General features: G+C 53.4%; 1 protein-coding gene across 2 annotated transcripts; it reads left to right on the forward strand.

Moving 5' to 3' along the window:
* Positions 1–7,555: 7,555 nt before the first annotated feature.
* CHRM4 (cholinergic receptor muscarinic 4) lies at positions 7,556–24,004 on the forward strand. 2 transcript variants are annotated; one of them, XM_030274260.4, is made up of 3 exons: positions 7,556–7,735; positions 20,416–20,457; positions 20,985–24,004. In XM_030274260.4, exons 1-3 carry the CDS (start codon positions 7,678–7,680, stop codon positions 22,454–22,456), a joined length of 1,572 nt encoding a protein of 523 aa, XP_030130120.3. In that variant the 5' UTR covers positions 7,556–7,677; the 3' UTR covers positions 22,457–24,004. The 2 variants fall into 2 exon arrangements, with proteins under 2 accessions (XP_030130120.3, XP_072786052.1); XM_072929951.1 differs by lacking the exon at positions 7,556–7,735 and adding an exon at positions 14,334–14,633.
* The last annotated feature ends 339 nt before the right edge of the window (positions 24,005–24,343 follow it).

Genomic DNA, 24,343 nt, shown 5'->3' on the forward strand with positions numbered 1-24,343 from the left:
AGAGACGGGGAGCTGCCTGGCTGGAGACTGGATCCCTTGTCCCTCAGTGTGAGCTTGCTCTCTTTGACTTTTGAGTCCTGTTGAGGGGGCTTGTGCCTCCACCTTCCCTAGGATCCCCAGCCCTGGGGTGAGTGTTCCTGGGGCTGTCCCTTGCAGGAACCCAGGCCCCACCACTCCCCTGCTCTGCAGCCGCCTCCTGCTCGCCTCCCAATTCCCTGGCAGACACGGTAGTGAGATTATCGTAATGATGTCCGACAAGGCAGTATCAGGAATTAGGCTGATAAATCTAAACAGACAGCTTACAAAAAACCCAACAAAAACAAAACAACCACAACTGAACCCAGGCTTGTAATTTAATACAGGGTTATTAGCTTGGCCATCAGAGAACAGAGCTCCTGCATCTTGCAGCCTCGAGCCTCCTCTGTCCCCGGCTCTGCCTTGAAATATGGCCTCTTGCCATAACAAAATACTTTTAGCCATGTTTTTGGCTTGGCTTGAGGTGGTGAAGTCTCCTTGATGAGTGCTGGGGCTGGGTGTGGGGGTACAGACCTGTGGAGTGAATGCAAAACCCCAATGGCAGCAGGCTGCCTTCATCCCTGCAGTGCATGGCAGTTTGGTACCCATGGCCAGCCCACGGTGGGCTCTTCTGCCCAGGGTAAACTTCAGTGGGCAGAGGCTGGGCAAAAGGGGTGAGAGGATGGACAGCCTCCTGTGTGAGAGGTGTCAGTGCTGGGGGGCTGCCCGACAACACGCTTGGTGCCCACAGGGTGAAGACAAGTGACCCATAGCCTTGTACTTTCCTCCGCGCTGGTGCCAGGTCCCTGTCAGGCACAGGGAAATGCAGGGCAGGGGCAGCATCTTTCTTGGGAAAGTAAGGATCTGCTTCATTCTGGCTGTACTAAATGCTTTCTTGACACAGGAACTGCTGACTGTTCTTCACCTGCTGTGGATTTTGCACACTTGCTATGTTCCTCTTGGTTTCCTTCCCTGCGAACGACACTGTAGGTAGCATTAACTTTAGTGAGGCATCTATGTGAGGTAAATGTGCCTGTGGGGAGCACATATTCTGTCCATGTGAGGATCAGAGCTGAGCTGCCTGCAGTGAGATGCACACACAGAGCTCTTAGTCCCCCAGCAGTGCCAGCGATTACCTCAAACCGAGGGAAATGCTCTTTTTTAAAAGATACATTTAACCAGGGAGTGCATTTATTAGACTGCCTGTGTTTTAGAAGGCAGGCTCTGCCAAGCTGCTCAGTGAAGCAGATCTGATGGCGGGGCGATTGCGCTGCAGGGCTGCTGGCTCTCTGCCCCGGCAGTGGAGAATCCTGGGGGGCTGCAGGGAAGCCCCCAGAGAGGCTTGGGTTTGCCTCAGCGCCCCAGTGCAGGGAGGATGGCAAGACCACCAGGAGGCTGGGCTGAGTGATCCAGTGCCCATGTGGGACTGGAGCTTGTCTCCTCATTTGGGATGAGTTTCTCCTCCAGGATTGGCTACATGTGCCAAAGGTGGCCTTGGCTCCATGGAGGTTTGCCAGGTTTAGGGGCTCCAACCCCTGTAGTCCAAGGACCAGCATTTCCTGTGGACATTGTCTCCTGTACCTCTGCAAGAACCACTGGCATGTCCTGCAGAGCCCAGTGGAAAGGCTTTGCATGGATCACCTGAGCCAGAAGGTGTCAGGAGGGCAGCTGACCCCGAAAGCCTTCGGAGGCAGGCGGCAGCAGGCGGGCTCTGGCACTGGCCAGGGCTGCTGGGGGCTCCGTGCCACACCAGGGAGGAATCCTGGGCTCACACTGCCAGCAAGGCAACTGCTGGCATAAGTGAGCATGGTGGGTTAGTGATTAATGAATTAATGAAGTAGTGAATTGGAAAATTAACTAATTAGACTAATCTGTTAAAGGGGCTTGAGCCCTCGGTTGCTTTTTCCCTGATGGCCGGGCAGCAAGCTGTGTGGGACAGTGCCTGGGAGAGGGCCCTGAGGAGCTCATGATGACCCCAGACAGGCACAGAGTTCCCACAATTTCCTGGCTCCATAGGCCAGACCCAGCCCATGTGCACAGCAGTCACAGGGAAGATGTGCTCTCTTCTGTGTCATGTGAGAAATGACGGGAGAACAGTGCAAGCTTACATTCCTCATTTTTTTCCCTAATTTTTGTTTTTTGGTTTATTTTTCTGTTTTTATTTTTTTTTTAATAATAGGTATAAAAAAGTGATTCAGAAACACTTTCCCCCTTCCATTACCCAGAAAGCAAGTAAGAGTTGCAAGAGTGAGGACTGCAGCGAAACATTGAAGTATTTGAAGTTGTGCCTATATGGAAAATGTGACAAAAATGAGTGCAACCTTAAAATAGCAGCAGCAATCTTTTAAAACACAAAAAGCAGATGATCATTGACTGAAGAGATTGCAGCACACCAAGCTGGGTGCAGGCTGTTGTGTTTAACTCTCTCCAGAGGTGCCGCATCAGGCACAGGTTGCAGCTGCCCTCCTGCTTTATGATGAGCTCAAGCACCTGGCAGTGCCCAACAGGCAGCTTTCCAAGGGTAGCATCAGGTGACAGAAGTGTGTGTCACCTGCCATATCTCCTCGCTTGATCGATTTGCAGCCAGGCTGAGAGCACAGCTGTCTGGTTCTCCCTTGGCATTTCAAGGATGCTCATGGGCCTATGGACTGGTGTGAGTGGGCCTGTGGACCAGCCAGGCAGGCAGGATGGCTTTCTGTCTTAGTCACTGCTCTTTCATACTCACCTGGCTTCTCTGCATGGGCCAGAGTGTTTATAACTTGCTTTCCTGGCTGTGCCCTGCCACAGACTGCAGGGCAAGTGGGGGCCTCTGGTGCCACCATCACCCCAGCCACTGGGCCTACACCTGCTCCATGGCTAAACATAGTCACTCCCTCCCTGGGGCTGTGGTTCTGGCATCCTTCACTGGTGCTAAAAATGACATTTTTCCAAATAATGAAAGAATCTTTCATTACGTTGTTTCTGCAAGCAACCTGGGAGGCTGGGAAACAGCTGTGCTTAATGGAGCTTCTGCATTAGTATTTTTTCCCTCAGTCTTCAGTCAAGGCATGCCATGAGGCATGAGAAGATGTAGCTCTGGATGGCTGTTGGGGTCTGGCTGAGGCAGCAGTGCATGGCTGGGTGCCTTCAGTCACCTTCTCTCTTAGGAAGGCAGCAGCAAACCTGTTTCTCCTTGGCTCTGCAATCCTCCTGCCCTACTCCCCGCAGTGTGACTTCATCCCAGCGTGGTCTGGGATCTGGTTCACCTTGCACCCATGAGTGACTGTACTCCTGCAAGAACTTGTGTCTGGGGCTCTTTGTTCCTGATGTGCCCTGGGGACAGCTGGAATGAGGGAAAAGGGCTGTTCCTCTGGGGATTGTGTGGATGGGGAAGAGGAGGACTTGTGCACAGATGATCCCATACCTCCTCAATGGAGAGAACAGGTGTGGGAGGCTCCAAGCAAATGTGGCCTGAAAGCAGTATTTATTTCAGACCTTTTAAACAGTTCTAAGCCCCTTTACAGATGTGCCATCCCATGCCTTAAGGCAAATTATTAGGATAGAGGCAAGTAACTACAAGGTGCTGTCCCTTCTTCCATCTCCCACAGTGATGACACTGGTCCAGGGGAAAGATCCACATCCCTCGTGGCTGTGTTTCACCCAGCAGCACACACAGGGCAAAAACGCACCTACAGGTGCCACCACCCTGTGGGTTGCCTGCAGCCCTGGGCATGGGCAGGGAGTCTGAGTTACTGCCCTGGCATTTAGACAGCTCTGTCTTGCTCTGCCAGGCAATGCCAGATCCACTCCAGCGAGTGAAGGGTGTCTCCTTGCTTGGCCAAGAGCAGGTAGAGCAGCTGCCTCTGCTCCCTTTGGGACACTTTACTCCTCTCACCAGCTGTGGAGTGGAGCCCTCATGGCCATCTTCTGTGGCAATGATGGACCAGAGACCTGAGCCTGTCTCACTGTCGCCAGCTGCTTTTTCCCTCTCCGATTCTCCCATTCTGAGTTGAGTTTATTTTGGTTTTGAGCTGATAGATGGATTAGCATTTATCACCAGGCTGACTACCGTAGGGCTATTAAAAGTGATTTGCAATGTAAATACTTTCGTCATCAAGCACATTTCTTTAGACTAAGGTTGACTTTTATGAATATTAAAGCCTTGTAAATGGGTTCAGCAAGTTTGTAGGAGTACATCTGCCAGAGGGAGGGGGATTGGGTGCCTGCATTGTTCTGGGGAATCAGTGTGCATCCACCGGAGGGCAAAGGGATCTGGTGGCAGAGGGAGGGAAGTGGAGCATGAAAGGGTGTGTGAGGAAGAAAGAAAATCTGAGTGCCTTGAAGAAGGACAGAAAGAAAGGAGAGTGAGCATGTGAGCATATGCAGGAGTGCAACTCTCTGTGAGCAGAATGGGAGGCAAAGCTTGGGCTGGACTGTTACTGCTGGAGGCTGGCAGAGACTGTCAGGCTAGGGGAGGACTTGTGAAAGGAAGGGGGAGACCTGGCCAGAGCTGAGGGTGAGCAGAGTTGTCCCTGGCAGAGCTCAGTGCCAGAGGTGTGTGTCTGAACTGGTACATGCCCCACATACTACAGGGAGGAATGAAAACTGCTCCTTTACTTGAGGATGCCCTGCCATGAGTGTAGGGTTGCAGGACCAGCAATGAATTCCCCAAGTCCCCCAGCAGACACAGCCTGGCATTAGTCTGTGTGCCAGGAGCCAGTGCTGGCTGCTGCTGTGGCTGCTGCATGCTTGAGTATGGTTACTTGGAATCTGTCAGGGATAATGGGTGGATGTTCCCGGGCTTGTGGGGGAAGCCAGAGTAAATGACCATAACGGCTTTTCCTGTTCTTCAGAAACATTAATCTCCTGTGCACTTGCTCAGTGGGGTAACCACTCTGCTTCAGGATGGCCATGGATGGGAGCTGTCAAAAGCCAAGGTGGAGTATCAAGGTGGTCACTTGCCACCAGTTTCTGTATATCCCCCACTTCAGAGGCAGAGGTGAGAGGAGTGGCTTTGTCTGTTCCTAGGTGCTTATGGTGTTTTGGTGCAAGGGCAGTTTTTGAAATGGAGGAGTGTGATGGATCATTGCCAACTGATAATGGAAGACTAGCTAATGCTGATTAGAGAGCAGGCACAGCACAGCATGGCTGAAAAGAAAAAATAAGACAAAGAAGCCATTCCAAAAAAATAGAGGCTGGAAGCAGAGTGATACAAAAAAGCAGGAGATGTGCAGTTACATGAAAAATAGACAGCTCCAGGAGTATCCTGTATCCCTACAAGGTGACCGATAGCTGGGTTTGCTGCCTGGTTACTCCCCCAGACCAAGCTGGGTCAGTCCAGCAGGAGTCTCGGACTGTCACAGGTCTTAATCCCAAAAGAGAGTAAGGTAGGCCCTTCATTTGCTTGGGCCATTGACTGTGAAGTCAAGTCAGCCCTTGGCTTCTTCCATGAGAGAACCACAAGTCCCTCCTGTCCCACCTCACAGCCTGTCACAATGTCCGTGGCCAGGGGAAGGGTTGGAGCTGAGCTCTGGTTCTGGAGTGTGTTAACTGTTGCTCATGACCAGTGCTGACATGGCCCAGGAAGGAATGTGATGTCACTTTGGTGCAGCAAGAGAGGCCTGGTGAAATTCGCTGGCAGACCACGAGAAGGGAATGTGTGAATATGTCAAGCCAAAAGAAGCAAGTGCTGCCTTTAACTGGAATATGTACAGTGAGTCCAGGCTTTCAGAAATTCTGCTTCTGACTAATGAGTGCATATAGATAAGCTAAGAGTTAGAAGTTGGAAAGTTTTGTATTTGATTTGGTTACACATTTTTATCTCCATGACTGATCAGCTTGGGAAGAAGACACCTCACTGTTCATTACAGTCTTTTGTCTTTCTATGGGGATTTGTAGTTTAAAACAAGAGTCCAATCAAATAACCCAACTCCAGCACAATCAAATTGTCTTTAAAGCAGATATTTCCCCAGTCTGATGAGTTCTCTCTCTGATGAGTCTGATGAGAGTGTGCCAAAGGTTTATTAACATTAATTTTTTTAGAAGGAAAGAAGGAGGAGGAGAGGGTGGTATTTATTCGAGGTCAAGACTTTAGACAAGGCAAGAGACTCCAAATAACTGTCTGGAGTTGACAGGTTTTGGTCAGTGACTGCAAAAAGAGTGCAGGCAGATGTTAAGCTGAAAAGAGACAGCAAAGCCTCATTGCACTCAGTGCAATCGTGTGGCTCCACACCAGCCAATATTTGGAAAGCTTTGTCTTCTTTCTTCTCAAAGGCAGGAGGGAAAACAAATACCGGTTGACTGAACTCACTAAAGAAATGCCAGAATGTGGCCTGTGGTGATCAAAATAATGGTGGTGCATCTGCCTCCCTGCGGTGGAAGGAGCCTCGTGGTGCGCAAAGGCAGCAGCAGATGCGAGTGCCAAAAGGCTTTAACCTTTTCAAGGGGTGGAGGTGCACCTGGAGTGGGAGATGTGTCATCAGAGAAATTTGTCTGAATTACCTTAACAATGTTCTCTCTGCTGGAATTCAGAAATGTGTCTCCATTTGCAGGGAGAAGATACCAGTTTGCAGGATCTAGGGGAGAGAGACGTCCAGTCTGTGAACTGGACACATCTTTAGAGAAGACATTGACTTAAAATACCATGCTTTTGTTAAGTGATATCTCCCAGAGTCAGAGAGGTATGAGAAGAGGGTGAGGGGGTGAAGGAGTGGATGGTAAGAACCCATCTGCTGCTGTAATCGCTTCAAAGGAGGGTTCCAGTGGGGTGTTCATTTGTCTGTGTGTGTCTATGCATGTGTGTGTGAGAGCCGAGCAGATGGGAAAATGATACCCGTGTGTCTGTGAGACAGCCCAAGTGAGAGGCAGCGGGTGGGTAAGGGAGTTGCTCTAGGTATAAAGTGGAGGGAAGGGGAAAGGTGTACAGGAAAGGGAACACTTTTTTTTTCCCCCCTTGTCCCTTTGTTTCTTCTTGTTTGACACCTTCTCATTACCAAAAGCTAGACCTGGGGGCCGGTCAGTCAGCTGGCTGTGGAGCTGCCTGAAGAGGTTGTTGTTATGTATGAACACCGCAATTCCGAGTGTTAGTGACAGCTCGGCAGAGATTTTTGGGGACTGGGGAAGGCGTCGAGGCCTCCCTTTGCCCAGGCCGTGAGGGGCTGCGCTCCGCGCCTCCCTGCTCCGCGCTCTGTCTCGCCGTGGGACGCCGGTGCTCCCGGCGCTGCGGGCTGCAGCGGGTCGGGACTTATCCCCGCCGGCGGGTGCCGGGAGCCCGGCGCGGGGAGCGGGCGGTCCCGGGAGCGCTGTCCGGGGTGCTGCAGGAGCGCTGCCGCACGTCTGGCCGGCGGGGACGGGCAGCCACGTCTGAGACGGGGGCAACGGCGGCGCGGGGGATGGGCAGCGGCTCCTGACGTCGTGAGCCCCCCTCCTCCCCGCCCCCGCCCCGGTGCGTTCTCGTGGCGGCGAGGGGGGCGCACATCTGGGGGCGACACATCTGGGGGCGGGGGAGGGCGGGGGCGGGGGGAGGAGGACGGGGCCGAGCCGGCAGCTCCGGGCCCTCCCCTCTCCCCGCCCCTCCGCCGCTCGCGGCGCCGCCGGGACCGGGAGCCGGGACCGGAGCCGGGACCGGAGCCGGAGCCGGCCGGGCCATGCCAGCCGGAGCCCCCGCGGGCGCGGCGCGGCACCATGGCCGCTGAGAACCGCTCGGCGCCGGGCGGCGGCGCGCCCTGGGCCGGGCTGCCCGGTGAGTCGCTGCTCGGGGCTCCGTGTGCGCGGGGCGGGGGGCGCCGGGCATCCCCCGCGGGGTCCGGCGGGGGTGTCAGCATGGCTTCAGGGTGCATGGGGAGGGGGCTCCGCACCCCCGGGGGGATGTGCAACGCGGTCGCCCCAGGAATGGGGGAGGTGTCTCTGCCAACTTTCCCACATTCCTGCGTCTCTCCGGGAACGCCGGGGTGCCCCGCGGGTCCGGACCCTCGCACTGGTTCGCTGCCCCGGGATGTCTGGAGCCTTGCAGCCCTGCCAGGGCACCGGGGGGATGTTCGGCACCCCCTTTCCTTGCTCCTATCCAAACCAACATCGTTCCCGGGATCCGTCGCCCGAGGAACCTCGGGTCCCTTTTGTCACCCAGGAAACAGCCTTGTCAGCACCCTGAGTAGGGAATACGAGCAGCCTGCGGCTCCAGGGGCAGGCACCCCCCAGGAGGAAACCTAGGATGTGAGTTATTTGCTCCCCTGGTGCCTTCTCTTGGAAGGAGACATTCCTGGACAGCAAACTACCTGCACGCTTTCTTTGCTTCCCTCTCTATTCCAACAAGACCAACAGGGAGAGGATCCCCTATCTTTTGGATACTTTGTCACCATACTGGGCAAACCCCTCTGGGGCTTGTGGTTTGTGGCCAGGACATGACTAGGCAGAAGTTTGCCCCCTTTTCACAGAGCCCTTTGCTGGGTTAGGCATTTCAAGGGAGACAGATCTTGCCCACTCACTCCTTCAGTGTGGATCTCACCTTCCCTTTACCCCTTTCTGGCCCTGTTGCACCCTTTCTGCTGGTAATGACAGAGCTGCCCCGTGCTCTCTGTTGGCACATCATGGACAAGAGTCAGGCAGCCCCACCCTTCTTTCTTTCCAAAATCATAACATTGGCTTCAAATCAAGGAACAGTTCTTATCATTTTTCTTAAATAAAAGCAGCACTGGCTTCTGTCTCACCTGTTTTCAACCCCTCTGATTGTGCTGTGGATGGATTTTTCTAGCTGGTCTTTGGAAAGCCCAAAGCTAGGGAGATACTTCCCGACCTGAGAAGCAGCTGGTGTTCCCCTGTGCCCTGCTGGTAGGTGGGCTCTGCTTGGGCATTTGGAGGCTCCCTGCTTTGTCACAACTGCCTTGAGTGACCTCCAAAAGTGGTTTGACTTCTGGCACAACTCACAGAGTGAACAGAGGGGCTAGAAGGGTTGCTACCAATGCAGTTGGGTGGCTTGTTGATGCAGGCACTGTCTATCAAAATACTCAGGTGACAGGATCCCAGGGCTCAGGCTTTTGGTGAAACAGCACCAGAGACAATGCCCACGTTGAAATCACAGGTGACACCAAGATGCTTTCGCTGTCTCTACTGCTGGGCACCACCTCCTGCTTCCTAACGCCCTAACTCCTGTGATCTGAGCACCTGCTGCTGCTCTCCAGCCTGGACTAGGCCTCCACGGGACATCCAGCAAAGAGCAGGGCATCCAGTGGAGATCCTCATCAGCGACCCATCCCTGGCTCACCCTTCAGCCGGGATGGCGGCCAGTGGTGGGAGCCCGGGGTGTGGCAGGTTGGGATGGGAGAGGGGGTGCAGTTTGGGCAGCAGCCCCGGCTCCTGCAGGAGCCAAGCCAACGTGCCCTTGCTCAGAGTGGCAGCCACTTTTTTTTTTTTTCTGGATGGAGCAGCAGCAGCCCTGGGAGTGACCTGCTGAGTGGGCAGAGGAAAGCTGGCGGGAGAAGGGCTGCCAGTAAAAGTGGTTTGTTTATTCACGCGAGGGGCATACCTGTCTCAGCAGGTCCGTCTGTTTTCTTTCATAGAAGAGAAATGAACTGAAATGATTAATTAATGCTGTGATCCGATTACTCTGAGTTTGCAGAAGGAGCATGATTTTTCTCTTTTAACTGTCCCCACAAGCACCCCATTGATGGCAGGTTTTGCCATGGTTGGGGTTTTGTTGTTTGTTCTTAAAATGACAAATATCTCCCCAGAATAAAAAAGGGGGAAAAAAAAAATAAGAAAGACAAAAATAGGGAATAAAAATAGTGAGACCAGGAGGAGCAGCTGATGCAAAGCAGTCCCTAGCACACCTTTGCGTTGATCCCTTCTCTGCCCTGCTGAGCCCTGACCAGCAGCATGCACAGAGGTGAAGAGGTTTGGTGAGCACCCAGCCGAGGTGGCAGATGCAGCTCTGCAAAGGCAGCAGGGAGATCAGTTGTGAAAGGAGAGGGAGATGGAGGCTGTTTGCAAGGGGCTGCTGCTTTATGCATAAACACAGCTCCTCTTTCCACATGAGCAGATACGCAGCAACTGTTTCTTGTGAGGAAGCTGACCCCTTCTCCTTGGCGTGCTATGTCAGGGCTTTGATGGGCATCTTCTGGAGAAGCGGGCATTGTCCTCAAGCCAATTGCTCCTCAGTCTGACACGGGTCTGTACCCTCATTGCTCTCCAGTAAGACAAGAGAGGAGATCTGCTTTGCATTTCAGCATCCATTCTGGGCTGGCTCTAAAACTGCACGTTTAAAATACATGTTTTGGGGAGATATGAGAGTGCAGGATCTGACACAGCAAGGAAATGGGAGTTTTGGATCAGATCATTCCCATGTACTTCCTTTGCTCTCTTAATTCCCATCCCAGCATCCTCTGCTGACTGCTCTTTAGCCTGCCCAAGCACCAGCACCCACCACAAGTGTGCCAGGTACCAGTGGTTGCAGTGAGGCTCCACATCCAGGCAGTGTTGAAGCCTCTTCAAGCAGGTGATTGGAACCATGCCAAATACATCCTTCTTCTGAGGGATTTGTGTGACCAGTCAGAAAGCGGACACCAGCTTTAAGGAAGACTCATGCACTCTCCTGCCCAGGGCCCTGGCAGACCAAGAGGTGAGCCCGAATGTGTGGCTGCTGTCCAACTCACAGCCAAGAGAGGAGTGTGCCAGCCCTGACTGTCCCCAGGAGCACAACCCATCATGACATCCTTTTAAGCCTCTAGGCATGTCATAGTCTTGCTGCATCCAGACCCTTGAACACACTGAGGTGGGCCCTTGCCCTGTATTCAGACAAATTCATTTACTGAAGCTTCAAGGAGTTAGGCAATTCCTAAACAAATTAATCTGGGGCGAATGTTCCCTGGTCAGGCTGGCCCACGGTGTCTCATATATGGATCCTCCCCTTGACGCTTAGAGACAGAGTTTTAGCAGGAGACACACAACCAGTCCCTGTTCCCCCAGCTAGAGACACCTGGGTGTCCTCACTCCTTGTGCCTGTTGGCAGCCATCCCACCTTCCCTGAAGATCGATCCTCTTGGGACTTGACTCTGTGCCAGGACAACATCATTTGACCTATCTTCAGACCCCGAGTCCCCTGTCACTGTGAGCATTGCAAATGAGGCTCTGCTGGAGATGCTCCCCAGCCCCACCCCTTTCATGCTGGGCACAGCTGCTCACGCCTTTGCCCTGGGGCTGCTCTCGGGACCCTCCAGAGATGCCTTCAGCCCTGAGGCTGCACCACATGGAGGAGGAACTCCAACAAAGGCTCCGTTTATACCTTGTATGATGCAAGTTTGCAGAGAAAATTAACATCACCAGCCTGTCCAAGCCTGCAAATGCAATGGCTGTAGGCACAGTGCTTTGTCTCTCTGACAATCCCCAAAACTACTGCTGGAGGTCCTGCAAATCAGAGCTGTGTGAGTGACAGTGGCTCTTCCGCATTGCTGTGACCGTGTCCCCATCACGCCTTTATGTCCTGTACAATGTGTGCCCTATTCCCACTCGCTGCCTGAGGCAGTGGCAGAGATGCCCCGTTCCCTTCCCACCTCCTGCCCCAGCGTTAGGCAGGTTGAGGCGTGCGGCTGCAGAGGAACCTCTCCCACCTGTTCCAGTGACTCAGAGAGAGCTGGAGAGGGACATGGGGAAGCACAGGGCTGTTCACTTGTTTTTAAGAGCCTCAGAGAGGAGTTACATCCCAGGTCAGTTGGTGAAGGAGAGGCAGCAGCTAGGAATTTTGTCCTTTAAAGGCAGAATTCAGTGCAAACCATGGAGCTCCTTGAGCTCAGCAGGCTTGGCCTGAGCTCTCGGCGAGTTACTGAGCTATTGAGGGTGGCTGTGCTCCTCCAGCCAAGAAAGCCAGGCAGAGAAGCAGCCCCTCTGGTACCACAACTGCTTTTAAATCTAACAGATTGGATAGCACCTTGCAGCTTGGCAGAGGAGGCAGTGGGGGCTGACACCAGGAGCCTCAGCTGGAATTGTCTGGAAGTGAAATGTCATCTGCACGATTAAGGCTCCCAGTGAATTTGGTTGCATTGGCCAGTTAAGGGGTTAATGTCTTCAGCCTCCTTAAGCAGAATTAGATTGATTTGTCTGTGGGAAACTCAGCTGCAGTTGTGCAACACTGAGGTCTGAAAACATGAGTCTTCAAACACGATGTCCCGGGCCCCTGCATCCGCTCCAGGTCACAGAGCAGCTCTCCAGAGGCCTCCATGGCACTGTGCTTCACTGACCCCTCACTTGCAGACCCTCCCAGTGTCAGTGTCAGCTCCCAAGTCCCAGGCAGCACGGCAGACTGGCTCTGCTGAAGAGGGATTAAGGTCCTTGAGGGATCTTTGCATGACTGAGATGGGAGAGTACCTGGCATCTCGCCGTCTCTAGTGCCTCTGGGGTAGTTTGGATCCCTCCTCTGCTGACAGTTACATTATGTGCAGTCCCAGATAAGGCCAAAAAAGTGCATGCATGTGTACAGAGAGGAGTGGAGAGTAATGAAACCCTTCTGGCATCTGTCTTTGCCTGAAAACAGGCATGGATTGCCCGGCCTTGGGCCTGCCTTTCTGCAGCACTTAGGAGCAGTGTCTAGCATGGTGGTCTCTATGCTTCTTGCAGAGCTCAGATAACTCATCAAGGCCCATAAGTCATGCTCAACTCATGAAATCCTCTGCTACTATGTGCAGTCCCTGTCAATGAGGTGACTAAAACCCCTGCCCTGTGCTGTGGGGTGCTGCCTGAAGCATTAGGATGGGGTGAGCAGTACTGCATCCCTGACTGTCTGAGCTGTATCCCCACCCTATGGCTCATGGGGCCCTTGTGGGGCGAAAAGGGTGAGTGTAAAGTGCTGCACATCTCTGCATGGGGGCCAGCCCCTGCCTCCTTCAGAACCAGCACGACGAGCTGGGGATCACCATCCTGCAGTGAGACAGGTGACTCCAGGCACAGCTGGCTGCTGAGTCAGAGAGCTGCAGCCCACAGAGGTTTCCAGCTCCAGCACAGCTCCCACTCTGCCCAGCAAGGAACTGGTGGGAGCCTCCAGAGAAGGCAGAAGGGAGAGGTTTGCAGGCAATGTCTCTGTATGAGGTCCCTCCTCAGAAGATTTTCTTAGGACTTTTCTGTGGAGGAGATAAGTAATGTCTCCCTGGCAGACCAAGACTATTCCCACCTCCTGCCTCTCCATCCCTCCTCTTCTCTGTTGTAGGGATTTCATACCTGGTCTCCTCCTCTGGCACCCTGACCCCCACATTTTCCATTCTGCCTGTCCATACCCTAGGCTCTCTTGCCCACCTTCTGCCACAGCTCCTCTTCTTCACTCTATCCCTTTGCTCAGGCAAAAATTCCAAATCCTCTGGCAGGTCTTGTGGCCAAATGGGGTATAGTATTTTCAGTTTCCTTTTTCATTAGCACCCCAAAGATTCCCATCTATCTGCCCCCAGGACTAGGGCTCTCACATACACATCCATCCAGCAGGGTTCTTGCTCCTGCCTGATTTTCTGCCCTTGGCTCAGGGCATCAGCTCTTTTCTCTCATCCATTACTTAGCTGGCTCATTTGTCCTTTCAAAGCCCTGTAGAGCTTCACGCTGCTCCATGGGGCAAGGAACTCTTGTTTCCATTGTCAGGTCTTTAAAATTTCAGATGAGCACCTTACTGTTTGCTCTCTGCGGTGTCTCAGCTCTGGGGTGAGTTACAGACGAACATGTCCCCTCTGCCAGAGCAGCACTGCATCTCTGACTGCCCGAGCTGCATCTCCACCTACAGTTCATGGGACTGTGGGGACAAAGAGGGTGCATGCAGGGTGCTGCAGGTCTCTGCATGGGGGCAGCCCCTTCCTTATTCAGCACCAGCCCTGGCACCTGGGACAGGCCTGGGAGGCAGATTCCCCCATGTGGATGGTAGGGACCTGGCACAGGCACCTGTGGCTGCGGGGGCTGTGGCAGGCTGAGCTGACTTCCCAAAAAGAGCCAAGTCTTTCCCCCTTGCTATCCCCGGGCAAGGCCTGTCCCTGGGGCAGGGGGAATTGCTCTTCTAAGCAAACAGCTCTTAGGTGTTGCAGCAATTGCCCCTTTAGCTCTCAGTCCCTCCTCCACCATTCTCTCTCCCACAGGTATCTAACCAGGTCCTGGCCACTAACCTCTCCCTGGGAAGAGCCCAGCCAATCCAGGCAGTCACTTGTTGCTGCAATCCTGTCTCACACCCCTCTTTCCTCTCTGCTGGCTGGTCCCAGAGCCCTTCCTGGCAGTGGGACCTGTAGCTGCAGTGGGGTTATTTCTGCTGTGCTGCCTTGAAACAGCTGGGTTCTTTTAAAGCTCCATCCCAGGCATATAAAAGAACATGAGCATCTCTCTGAGGCAGAGAGCATTAATGCAGTGGATGGGAGGGGAGAAGTGTGGCTCCAGCCCAGGCTCAGCTGGAAACCCAGCACCTTCCTAGCTCAGCGACATGGCCTGAGCTCTGCCACCAGCAGGCAGCTGCAGCCCTGGGGCGGCCGAGGCACAGGGCACTGGGGGGAGGGCACTGTGTCCCCCTCATCCCACTTGATGCTGCCATGGTGAGCCTTCTCCCCTCGGGATGCTGCCGTCGGAGCCAGTGCAGGCGTGGGAGCTGCTGGGGAGTCGCCGGTGCCTGGGAGCTGCAGGCTGGGCACAGCAGGGTAAGGCTGGACTTTGACTTGCATGGCATTTGCCATGCACACTTGCTAGTAATGTTCCACTGATAGGTTATTTATTTGGCCTAATAACTGGGTGACAGGAGGTTAATTAATTGTCAGAGTGACCAGTATGATGGTAGGCTATTTATAGGAGTGACCTTTCAATTACTTTTTAAAAAACACTTTCTCACTGGCTTGCTTCTTTTCTGGTGGTGCTGTGGATAAGTGTCATGCAGCCTCTTACAACCTGCAAAGGGCACATTAGGGATACCGGCAAGTGCTGGGGGCACAGGTAAGCACAGGCAAGTTTGGGCAAGAGGGGTGCAGCTCTGGCTGCTGTGGGGTGCTGGTGAGGCTGCTGGGCTGGGCTCTCCCTGCAGGAGCAGCTCAACAGCCCCGGCTCCACCAGGGAGCGCTTCCCACAGCCGGACACAAGCCACCCTGGGCACGGCGCCTCGGCTTCACTCTGACAGCCAGCATCAGCCACACAGCTCCAGGCAGCAGCCAGGGCAGGGAGGCTCCTGGCTTGCTTGCCAGGGTGGTGGGCTTACTCAACTGCAACACTCCCTTCTGGCCCTGGACACAGCAAATTTTACAAACCTGATGCACAACACACGTCAGGCACAGGGGGGTTCTCTGGTCCCCTCACCTTCCCCTGAAAGCTGGCTGCTCCTGTGCCACTGAACTTACTGCTTCTCCAGTGGCTCCAGGAAAACCTATCAGAGATTCTTAACTTGCGGGATAGAGGAAATTGCTTTGCCTCATGAGTTGAATAGCAGAGGAAGAAAGAAGAATAAATTATTCAATGGAAAAACCAAATGCCCAGAACCACCCCATATGTTACTGACAAAACAATTCCTGTTCCACAATGGCTCTGATCTCCTCTGGAGAGACTTCAGGGATCAGTTGACCAGAGGGGTGAAAGCACAGCCACCAGCTGGATCTTGGAGGGCAGGGGGGCCCTGCCATTTTAACGCAACAGATCCTGCTGACCCCTCATCTCCTTTCTGTTTTTCTGGTTGTTTATTGCCTTCATCATTCCAGCACAGAGGCATGGAAGCAGACCAACACCAACCCTCCCCCTGCCAGACACAGGCCTGCCCTCTGTCTTCTCTCGTATGTTGTATTTCTAAGGTGCCTGTTCCCAGTATCTAGGAATTCTGTTTTCACACTCTGAGGGGTGTGAATCTGTCAACCAGAACAACCCTTCACTAGTTGTAAAGTGGTGCTATGATTCAGGAACTAATTAACAGATATTAGATAATGCAATTAGCACCACAAACTGCCACCCTACCCTAAGTATACCTTCCCTTTGTGAGCGTGAGCCATAAATGTCTAGTGTCTTCTGTTCCCTCTTTTTTCTCTCTCCTCTCCTCCTTGTGGTCGCGGCTGCACAAACTGCCCAGCCCCACATCACATCAGCAGTTTAACCTGACAGGATTAATCCTGTCAAGACTTTTACCCTCTCTGCACTTTTAGGAAGGCCAAGACAGTAGGGCTGGCCTAGCTCTTTCCAAATGGGATACCAAGGGTGATGTGCCCAGGCCCAGCCTTAGGCACCCAGAGGTGATGTGTGCCTTCTCCTGGAATGTTCCTGTGGTGGAGGGGGCCACCTTCCCTCCCTCCTGGAGACAGGAAGCACCCAGAGCCCCACAGGATCCATTCAGCCAGGAGCTGACAGCCACAGCCCCTCCATCCTGTCCCCAGGCTAGAGGCTGCTTTCAGTTGTGCTGTTGCTCCAAACCCATGCAGGGCTAAAGCCCAATTCCTCTGGGAGCAGCTCACACCCATAGATGTCTGCTAAAGCACAGCTTTCTCTGATTCCTCTCCTTCCCCTGTGAAGTGTGTGAGTGTGGGGCTTGCTTTATGATGGGGTTCCTTGCAGAGCTCTGCTCGTTCCCAGAGGCAGAATGTCACTTCAGCCGCATGTGGACCAGACATGGCTTTGCCCCCACTTGCACCTCCTCCCTGGGTATCCCCAGCCCTGAGGATGATGCTGGGATGGGGCAGTGTCAGAACAGGAAAGGAGATGGCTGGTGATGACAGGTGGGACAGGGGCTGTGGAGCAGAGGGAGGCTGTGCAGTACAGAGAGAAGAGGAGGGGAACACTGGGGCAAGAGGGCTGCTTGCTCCAGGAGCTCATCCCACGGCTTGAGTTGCCACCATCACATGGGTGTGTGTAAATACCAACCTCTCCCATAGCCTTTGCTGTGCCGGTGCAGAGGGCGGCCAGTTCCTTCCACATAAGGAGCAGCAGGGGCGGGAGGGAGCTAAACCCTCCATGCCACGCGAGCTGGGTGCTCAGCAGGTGCTCAGTCACGAGCTGCAGCCGATGGAACACCAGCCTCCAGCTACTGCAGATTCTTGGGTACAGGATGGTCACCAGCAGTCCATGACAGGGCTTTCTCCTCTCCCACCTGGCAAGAGGCTGCGAGGCAGTTTGTAGGAGCTGACAGGCTGGGAAGGTTTGCTGGTAAGGCACATGAGGTACACCAAGTAAATAGCAGGAGTTTTCTGCTGTGGTCTTGGGTGTCACCCTGCGACAGAGCACTGGCTTTGCTCTTGCTCTGAAGTTGAATCCTCACACAAGAGTGGTCACACCCATGATTGCCGGCAGCAGTGGAGACCTTGCTGCTGCCCGCAGTAGTTGGACCCCACCCAAATTACAATTTTTTTCTGCTTGGATCTGTGGCTGTGTGGGAAGGGAAAGGTATTTCCCTTGATGACACAATTGGTGGCCACTACAGCAGCCACAGAAACACTTGGACTGGAGGATGCTATCAGTAAAGAGCTGGAGTCTCCCAACAGCTTCGATGGAGAGGAGAAAACCAGCTATAAATCACTGCCAAAAGTCTGAGGGAATTTGCTGTATCTGGCTGGTGCAAGCAGGTGTGGGACAGCACTGTCTGAGAAAGAATGGTTGTATGCAGTCTGAAAAGCCAATTGGTGTCACAGGTAAGGGTGTCAGCCCTAGGAGCCCTTCTAAAGTGTTCTCTCAGCTTTGTCAAAGCTATGTCTCCTCCCTGTCTGTGGTGTCATCATGAAAGTAGGGTGCAAAAGGGAACGGAGACAGAGAGTGTGATGTAGGATAGGGGCTGTGAGGGGAGGGAGAGAAGAAATGCACTCCTGGAGGTGCAGGGAGCAAGCATGGGGCACTGGAGTACATAGGGAGGGCATTTAGTGGAGAGACACCAAGTCCTGGAGAAGTCCCTTGGTGTCTGGTGTCTTGGTGTCACAGCACTGGGAACAGTGATGTGGCTGGCATGAGGGTGGAGATGGTGTCACACTGCTGAGTTTGGTGCAGCTCCACAGGCCTCCTGTGTGCTCTCTCCATCTTTGGACACATGATGAGGATGCAGACAGAGTGTGTGACTGCCTGAGGGCTGTGCTCTCACCCAGGCCCTTCCCAAACAGCCTGCATGTTCTCCATCTCACAGGCAGAGATCTATGCCTACTGCCCATTCAGTTATGGTGCATGGCTTGGTCAGCTGCACAAACCTACCAAATTTGTAGCATCCCTGGCCTTCTCCCAGCTCCAGACTGAGTTGCTTCCTCTGCTCAGGAAGGCAAAGGTAGTGCTGAGTCGTCCCAGTGAGCTCAGAGAGGGTGTCGGGGGCAGAAGAGAGAGACAGGGGAATGGAGAGTAGAAGATGGGAAAAGAAGGGATGCCCGGTGGGCTGGGGTGTGGCAGAGAATAGCCAGGGGATCTGAGGCAAGGGTGAGCAGAGTACAGAGCTGCCAGCTCAGACGTGTTGCTCTGTGTTGTATGTTATCTTCACACCTTTAAACATTTTCAGTCCTCCTCCTTCCCTCAAACAGGGGATTGCTTTATTTTTTGCTATTAGGTGAAGGCTTTTTTTCACAGTAGTCAGTGTTTAAGCCCTCCACCCTGAGACGGCAGCTGCCTCTGCCTCCTCACACCAGTTTGCGACATTGACCTCTGGGTGGCATCCAAAGGCTCGTGTATGGGGCTCCCGGTCTTGGGATACGTACAGAACAGTTCGGGGTTGAGATGGACTTTTCTTACTTTGGGTAACTAAGAACACAAGCCTCTGTCAAGGCTGATAATTAATTAGACACGCTTAGAAGAGGATGCCAGTTCATGAACAAAAGTGAGAAAACTGAAACCCACATTTTAGCAGAGACGATGGAAAGGTTTCTTTTCAAGACTTTCAAATTCTTCTTGGAAGAGCTGGGGTAGATGTCTGCATGATTGCTAGCTTGTCTGATCAGTTTGATTAGCTGTTACAAGAATGACAGTTAAATCTTCCCATCTCATCAAAGTGAAGAAATTAAAAGTCATTTCAATTGTACTGAAACCAACCCCCAAACTGCCATGATTATATATTTCTGAGCCATTTTATACACTTATCACCTCTTCTCACATCCCTGGCTGGGTGCCCAGGAAGGATGGCAGCAGAAACCTTTTTCCCTCTCTCTTGATGCATCCCTTGTGCTTGGAGCTGGGTGCAAAGCTCCAAGCCTGGGCAATGCTACCAGGGTTCCTCACCCCATCCATATCTGGTATGTAGCATGTACCAAAGGGCACTGCTTTCTTTTAAAAGCCTTTTGTCTTCACAGACATGCTTAGAGGATAATGACAGAGAGGTATTTCTTTGTCCCTCACCCACTTTTTTTCCTTGCACCTGTAAGAGGAGCTCCACCACTATCACAGCTTGATAAGGCAGAAGCTGCCTAAATGGCTACATCAGACCCTTACTTTAGCATCTCAGCAGCCACATTTCCATTAAATTACACATGTATCTCTTTAGAAAGTGCTTATATTAAAAACTTGGCTATTTGCTGATGGCAGACATCTCCTACCCTCACCACAGATGAAAGAAAAGGGCATTTCTTTTCAAATACTTAAAACAGACAAACTGATCTCAAAGCCTGCCAGACCTGTCTTGGAAGAGGTGCCTGTTAATGGCACATTTCAGCAAAATCAGCTTTGGAGTCCCAGGCATTTGGAGCCATCACCCAAGCCAGACGCACTGTGCTGAGCACTCCCACTGTGGGGACACTTGCTGGCTCCTGCTGGTTTCCTGGCAGCAGTGCCCTTGGGGCTGAACCCCTGCCCTGGGCACCAGGAGGAGTTGCTGGAGGGCTGCCCTTGATGGTCTGGCAGGGTTGGGATGCACCCAGAGGCCAGGATGAGGCTGGTGAAGGCCCATCATGTTTTGGAGGCCTGGGTGGTGTGGGAGAGACAGGTTCAATGGGAAGTTCTTCTGTCCCAGTCAAACTCCCAGAAGTCAAACTCCCTCAGTGCCTTTGCTTTTCCTTCATTTTCCAGGAAATTCCCTTTCATCTTAATACAGCGCTTCTCATCTATTGATTTTTTTTAAGGTCCATTCTACTCTTACCTTGGGTGATTAACCACAGGCATCTTGGTTTGGATGAAGTCGTAATTCTCTCCGCAATTCTCATCACTTTTCATAAATAATTCCATGTATCATGATGAGGTGTCTGACTCCACACTGTACATCTCCTGGCCTGGGTGGCTGCAGCTGCACTGTGATGTGGGACTGGGGGAAGGAGTCATCACTTCCCAGCATCACTGACTGATGGCACTTGTGCAGCTCCCTCCCTTTCCTGAGCCTGCTGTGCTGTGCACTGCGCCATGCCAAACTACCCCTCTTCAGCCTTTTTTGGCTTTTCAGCATCTGTATCTCAACAGTGTCACCCTTTGGTCAGGGCCACCTCTGCTGGACAGGCTGCTGCTCTCAGTAAGATGTTGTGGGATGCATGCAAGCTGTGGTGTAACTTGCTGTTTTCCTTCTCCCAGATTTCATCTTCCAGAAGGAGCTGTTTGCTGTGAGAGACACAGGTGAGCCGAGCAGACCACGGCACGGGTTTTGTGGGTTAGGCCCCTCTTGGGGAGTGCTTTGGGGAGGTCAGTGGGACATGCCTGGGGCATACCTAAACCTGCTCTTGTCCCTGGGGCAGAGCACTGGTTTCATGATGTGCTGTTCTGGCAGTGAGTGCTGTATGTGCATCCCCCTGGGCTCTGCAGTCCTTTTTCCCCCAGCCTTTTGGCCTCCCTGTGTGCCTCCCTGGGCCACACGAGGTTGTGCTCCCACTGGGATATGCAAGGAAGGGACCATCACACCCTGGACATGGGACTGTCCTAGCCCCTTTCCTGCTTCTTGCAATTTGTTTGTCTCCTCTACTGTTAAATAGGGACACAAAAAATGCCTCCATCAGACTCCTGTAGTGAGAGAGAGAAGTCCAGGAATGCTGGGAGATTTTTGAGCACTAGCCAACAGCAGTGGTGGCCTGGGAAACTGAGGAAATGCTGCCAGGACAGGCTGGCAGGTCTGATATTCTCCCTTTCTGTCCTCACTCTCCTTGCAGATCCCATGCACAACCTCTCTGCTCAGCCCTGGCAGGCAAAGATGGCCAACCTGACCTATGACAACTTCACCCTGGGCAACCACTCTGAGGTGGCTGTGCAGCCTCCCACCAACTACAAGACAGTGGAGCTGGTTTTCATTGCTACTGTCACCGGCTCGCTCAGTCTTGTCACCGTGGTGGGGAACATCCTGGTGATGCTCTCCATCAAGGTGAACCGCCAGCTCCAGACTGTCAACAACTATTTCCTCTTCAGCCTGGCCTGCGCAGACCTCATCATCGGGGTCTTCTCCATGAACCTCTACACGGTCTACATCATCAAAGGCTATTGGCCACTGGGGGCCGTGGTGTGCGACCTGTGGCTGGCTCTGGACTATGTGGTGAGCAATGCCTCTGTCATGAACCTGCTCATCATCAGCTTTGACCGGTACTTCTGTGTCACCAAGCCCCTGACATACCCGGCCAGGAGGACCACCAAGATGGCAGGGCTAATGATTGCGGCCGCATGGATATTGTCCTTCATTCTCTGGGCCCCTGCCATCTTGTTCTGGCAGTTCATTGTGGGCAAGAGGACAGTCCCTGAGAGGGAATGCTACATCCAGTTCCTCTCCAACCCCGCGGTGACATTTGGCACAGCCATTGCTGCTTTTTACCTGCCTGTGGTCATCATGACAGTGCTGTACATCCACATCTCCCTGGCCAGCAGAAGCAGGGTAAGGAGGCACAAGCCTGAGAGCAGGAAAGAGAGGAAAGCCAAGTCCCTCAGATTCCTCAAGGGCCCCGTGGTCAAACAGAACAACAATAATTCTCCCAAGAGGGCCGTGGAGGTGAAGGAGGAGGTGAGGAATGGGAAAGTGGATGACCAGCCATCTGCACAGACAGAGGCCACTGGCCATCAGGAGGAGAAGGAGACATCCAATGAGTCCAGCACCGTCAGCATGACCCAGACCACAAAAGACAAACCCACAGCAGAAGTCTTGCCAGCAGGGCAAGGACAGAGTCCAGCCAAGCCTCGGGTGAACCCAACTTCCAAGTGGTCCAAGATTAAGATTGTCACCAAGCAGACTGGGACCGAATGTGTCACCGCCATTGAGATTGTCCCAGCCAAGTCAGGTGCCTCTAACTCCCTGGCCAACAGCCGCCCAGTCAATGTTGCCAGGAAGTTTGCCAGCATTGCCAGGAGCCAAGTACGGAAGAAGCGCCAGATGGCTGCCCGAGAGAAGAAAGTCACCCGAACCATATTTGCCATCTTGCTGGCCTTCATACTCACATGGACACCCTACAACGTGATGGTCCTCATCAACACCTTCTGTGAGACCTGCGTGCCCGAAACAGTGTGGTCCATCGGCTACTGGCTCTGCTATGTCAACAGCACCATCAACCCAGCCTGCTACGCCCTCTGCAATGCCACTTTCAAGAAAACCTTCAAGCACCTTCTCATGTGCCAGTACAGGAACATTGGCACAGCCAGATAAACTGGTACTCAGGGACCACTTCAGAAACCTTATGGAAACTCTTCCCTTTGCCTCCTTTGCCAGCGGGGGATCTTCTGCTCCCCACTCACAACACTGCAGACTGTGCAGTGATTGCAGAGGATGCCCTTCATCCAACGCTGACAAAAATCCAAGGCATTTCTGAGCTGCAGGTCCAGGTCCTTCCAGTCACCCTGGGCCTGGGGACTAGCTCAGGGAGCCACCGGGAAAGCCAGAGGCAAGAGGAGATGTGGTCATCAGGAGCCCTTCCCAGCTCCATGCTCTTGAGATTGGCCAAATGGCATCAGTGTTTCTCCTAAGACTGGATGTACCTTTTTCCCCAGCGGACCATTTCCAAGGCATCAGAGCTTGTCTGCATGCAGATGGGCTAATGCTGGATGCTTTCCATTGGCTTATAAAGCGTTTATAACCCAAGAAATGAAAAGAAACCAGGGTCAAACATTTGCTAGACATCTTGGACCAGGCTGGCTCAGGCAGGCTAATGGGGAGTCCTGCTGGCCTAGCCAGGTCCCCTGTGAAGGCAATCAAGATTGGACCCTAACAGATGTGGCAAGATGCTTCCTTTCCCTTGAGAGTGCCCTTGGACATCCTCACCCAGGGTCCTGGGGCAGAATTATTCCCTGTGCTCTGGCTCTGCTCTCCCCTTCATATCCTTTCTGCCCTCAGACAGCAATTTGCTGGAAAGACAGACAGATAAACCAAGCATTTCACTCCTGGGTGAGGAGTGTGAAACCCAGTTGCCTCTGACAATGGTGGAGACTAAAACTGCAAAGAAAAGCCCTGGTGTGGTGCAGGATTTCGCTCCACATCCCTGGGGGAATGGGGCCCCTGAGTAGTGGGCAGCAATGACTGTGAAAATAACTGTCCTTGGGAGGAACAGGGGGGACTTGGGGGTCTCAGAAGAGGATGGGAAGAGGGTCTGCAATGTGGCCAAGGTGCCCTGTCTCTCGTCTGGGCCATGAGCAGGCTCCTGCTCTCCCCACAGGGGTGTGGGAGGCCTGATGCATGGCTCTGGAGGCAGGAGAGGATGACGGTGGCCTCCAGCCCTGCTCCTGCCCTGCGTGCAGGGGGCTCCTCCAGGGAGGCCGAAGGAGCCGGTTGCTGAGCTTTGTAAATGGATGTAATGCTGCCATGGGTGTTGCGGCAGAGCCCTCAGCATGCGGGCTTCAGCCAGCGTCTCCAGCCTCCTCCCAGCCCGGCCTCCCAGCCCGGCCGTGTGTGCACCCTGAGCACCCTGGGGCTGCTCCCCACCCCCTCCAAAGCCAGGGGCAAGCCTTGGTGGATACAGCCAGGTGCAGGCAATGGATGGGATGGGGCCACTCTAGCACCGGCAAACTCTGTGTCCGTATGTCCTTCCTGTCCTCGTGCCAGGGTGCAGCCTGCAGAAAGGCTGCCCCAGCGCAGATGGGAACCCCTCCATCACTGCCTTTAGGGGTACCCAAAATGCCTGGTGGGTTTCTGGGTATTTTTAAATGGTTACAATTGCAGCCCAACACACCCCAAGACAAATAAAAACCTTGGACCAGGAAACTAATGTCCATGGTGTGAAGAATGAATGAGTCATCACCCAGGTGGCTCCTTCCCTGCTTCCCACTGTCACCCACTGGTGACATTTCCTGCAGCCCATCCCTTCTGCAAAGAGTAAGGGAGGGGCAACCTGAAGCGTTGTTGCAAAGAGGCTGTGAGGTCTGGTGCTTTGTCCAGGACCATGTGCATGTGGCACCCAGGCCACCGCCGCCAGCTGCATGGTAACTTCACTGCTGGTGCCAGTGGGGTCAGCACAACTGGGGTTTGCTGGGGTTTCCAGCACAGCAGAACCTTGTGGGGACAACAAGGAGTTCTGATACTTTTTTAAAAAAAGATTTTTAT

This window comes from Taeniopygia guttata, chromosome 5 (assembly GCF_048771995.1).
Source record: "Taeniopygia guttata chromosome 5, bTaeGut7.mat, whole genome shotgun sequence".
Lineage (NCBI taxonomy): Eukaryota > Metazoa > Chordata > Aves > Passeriformes > Estrildidae > Taeniopygia > Taeniopygia guttata.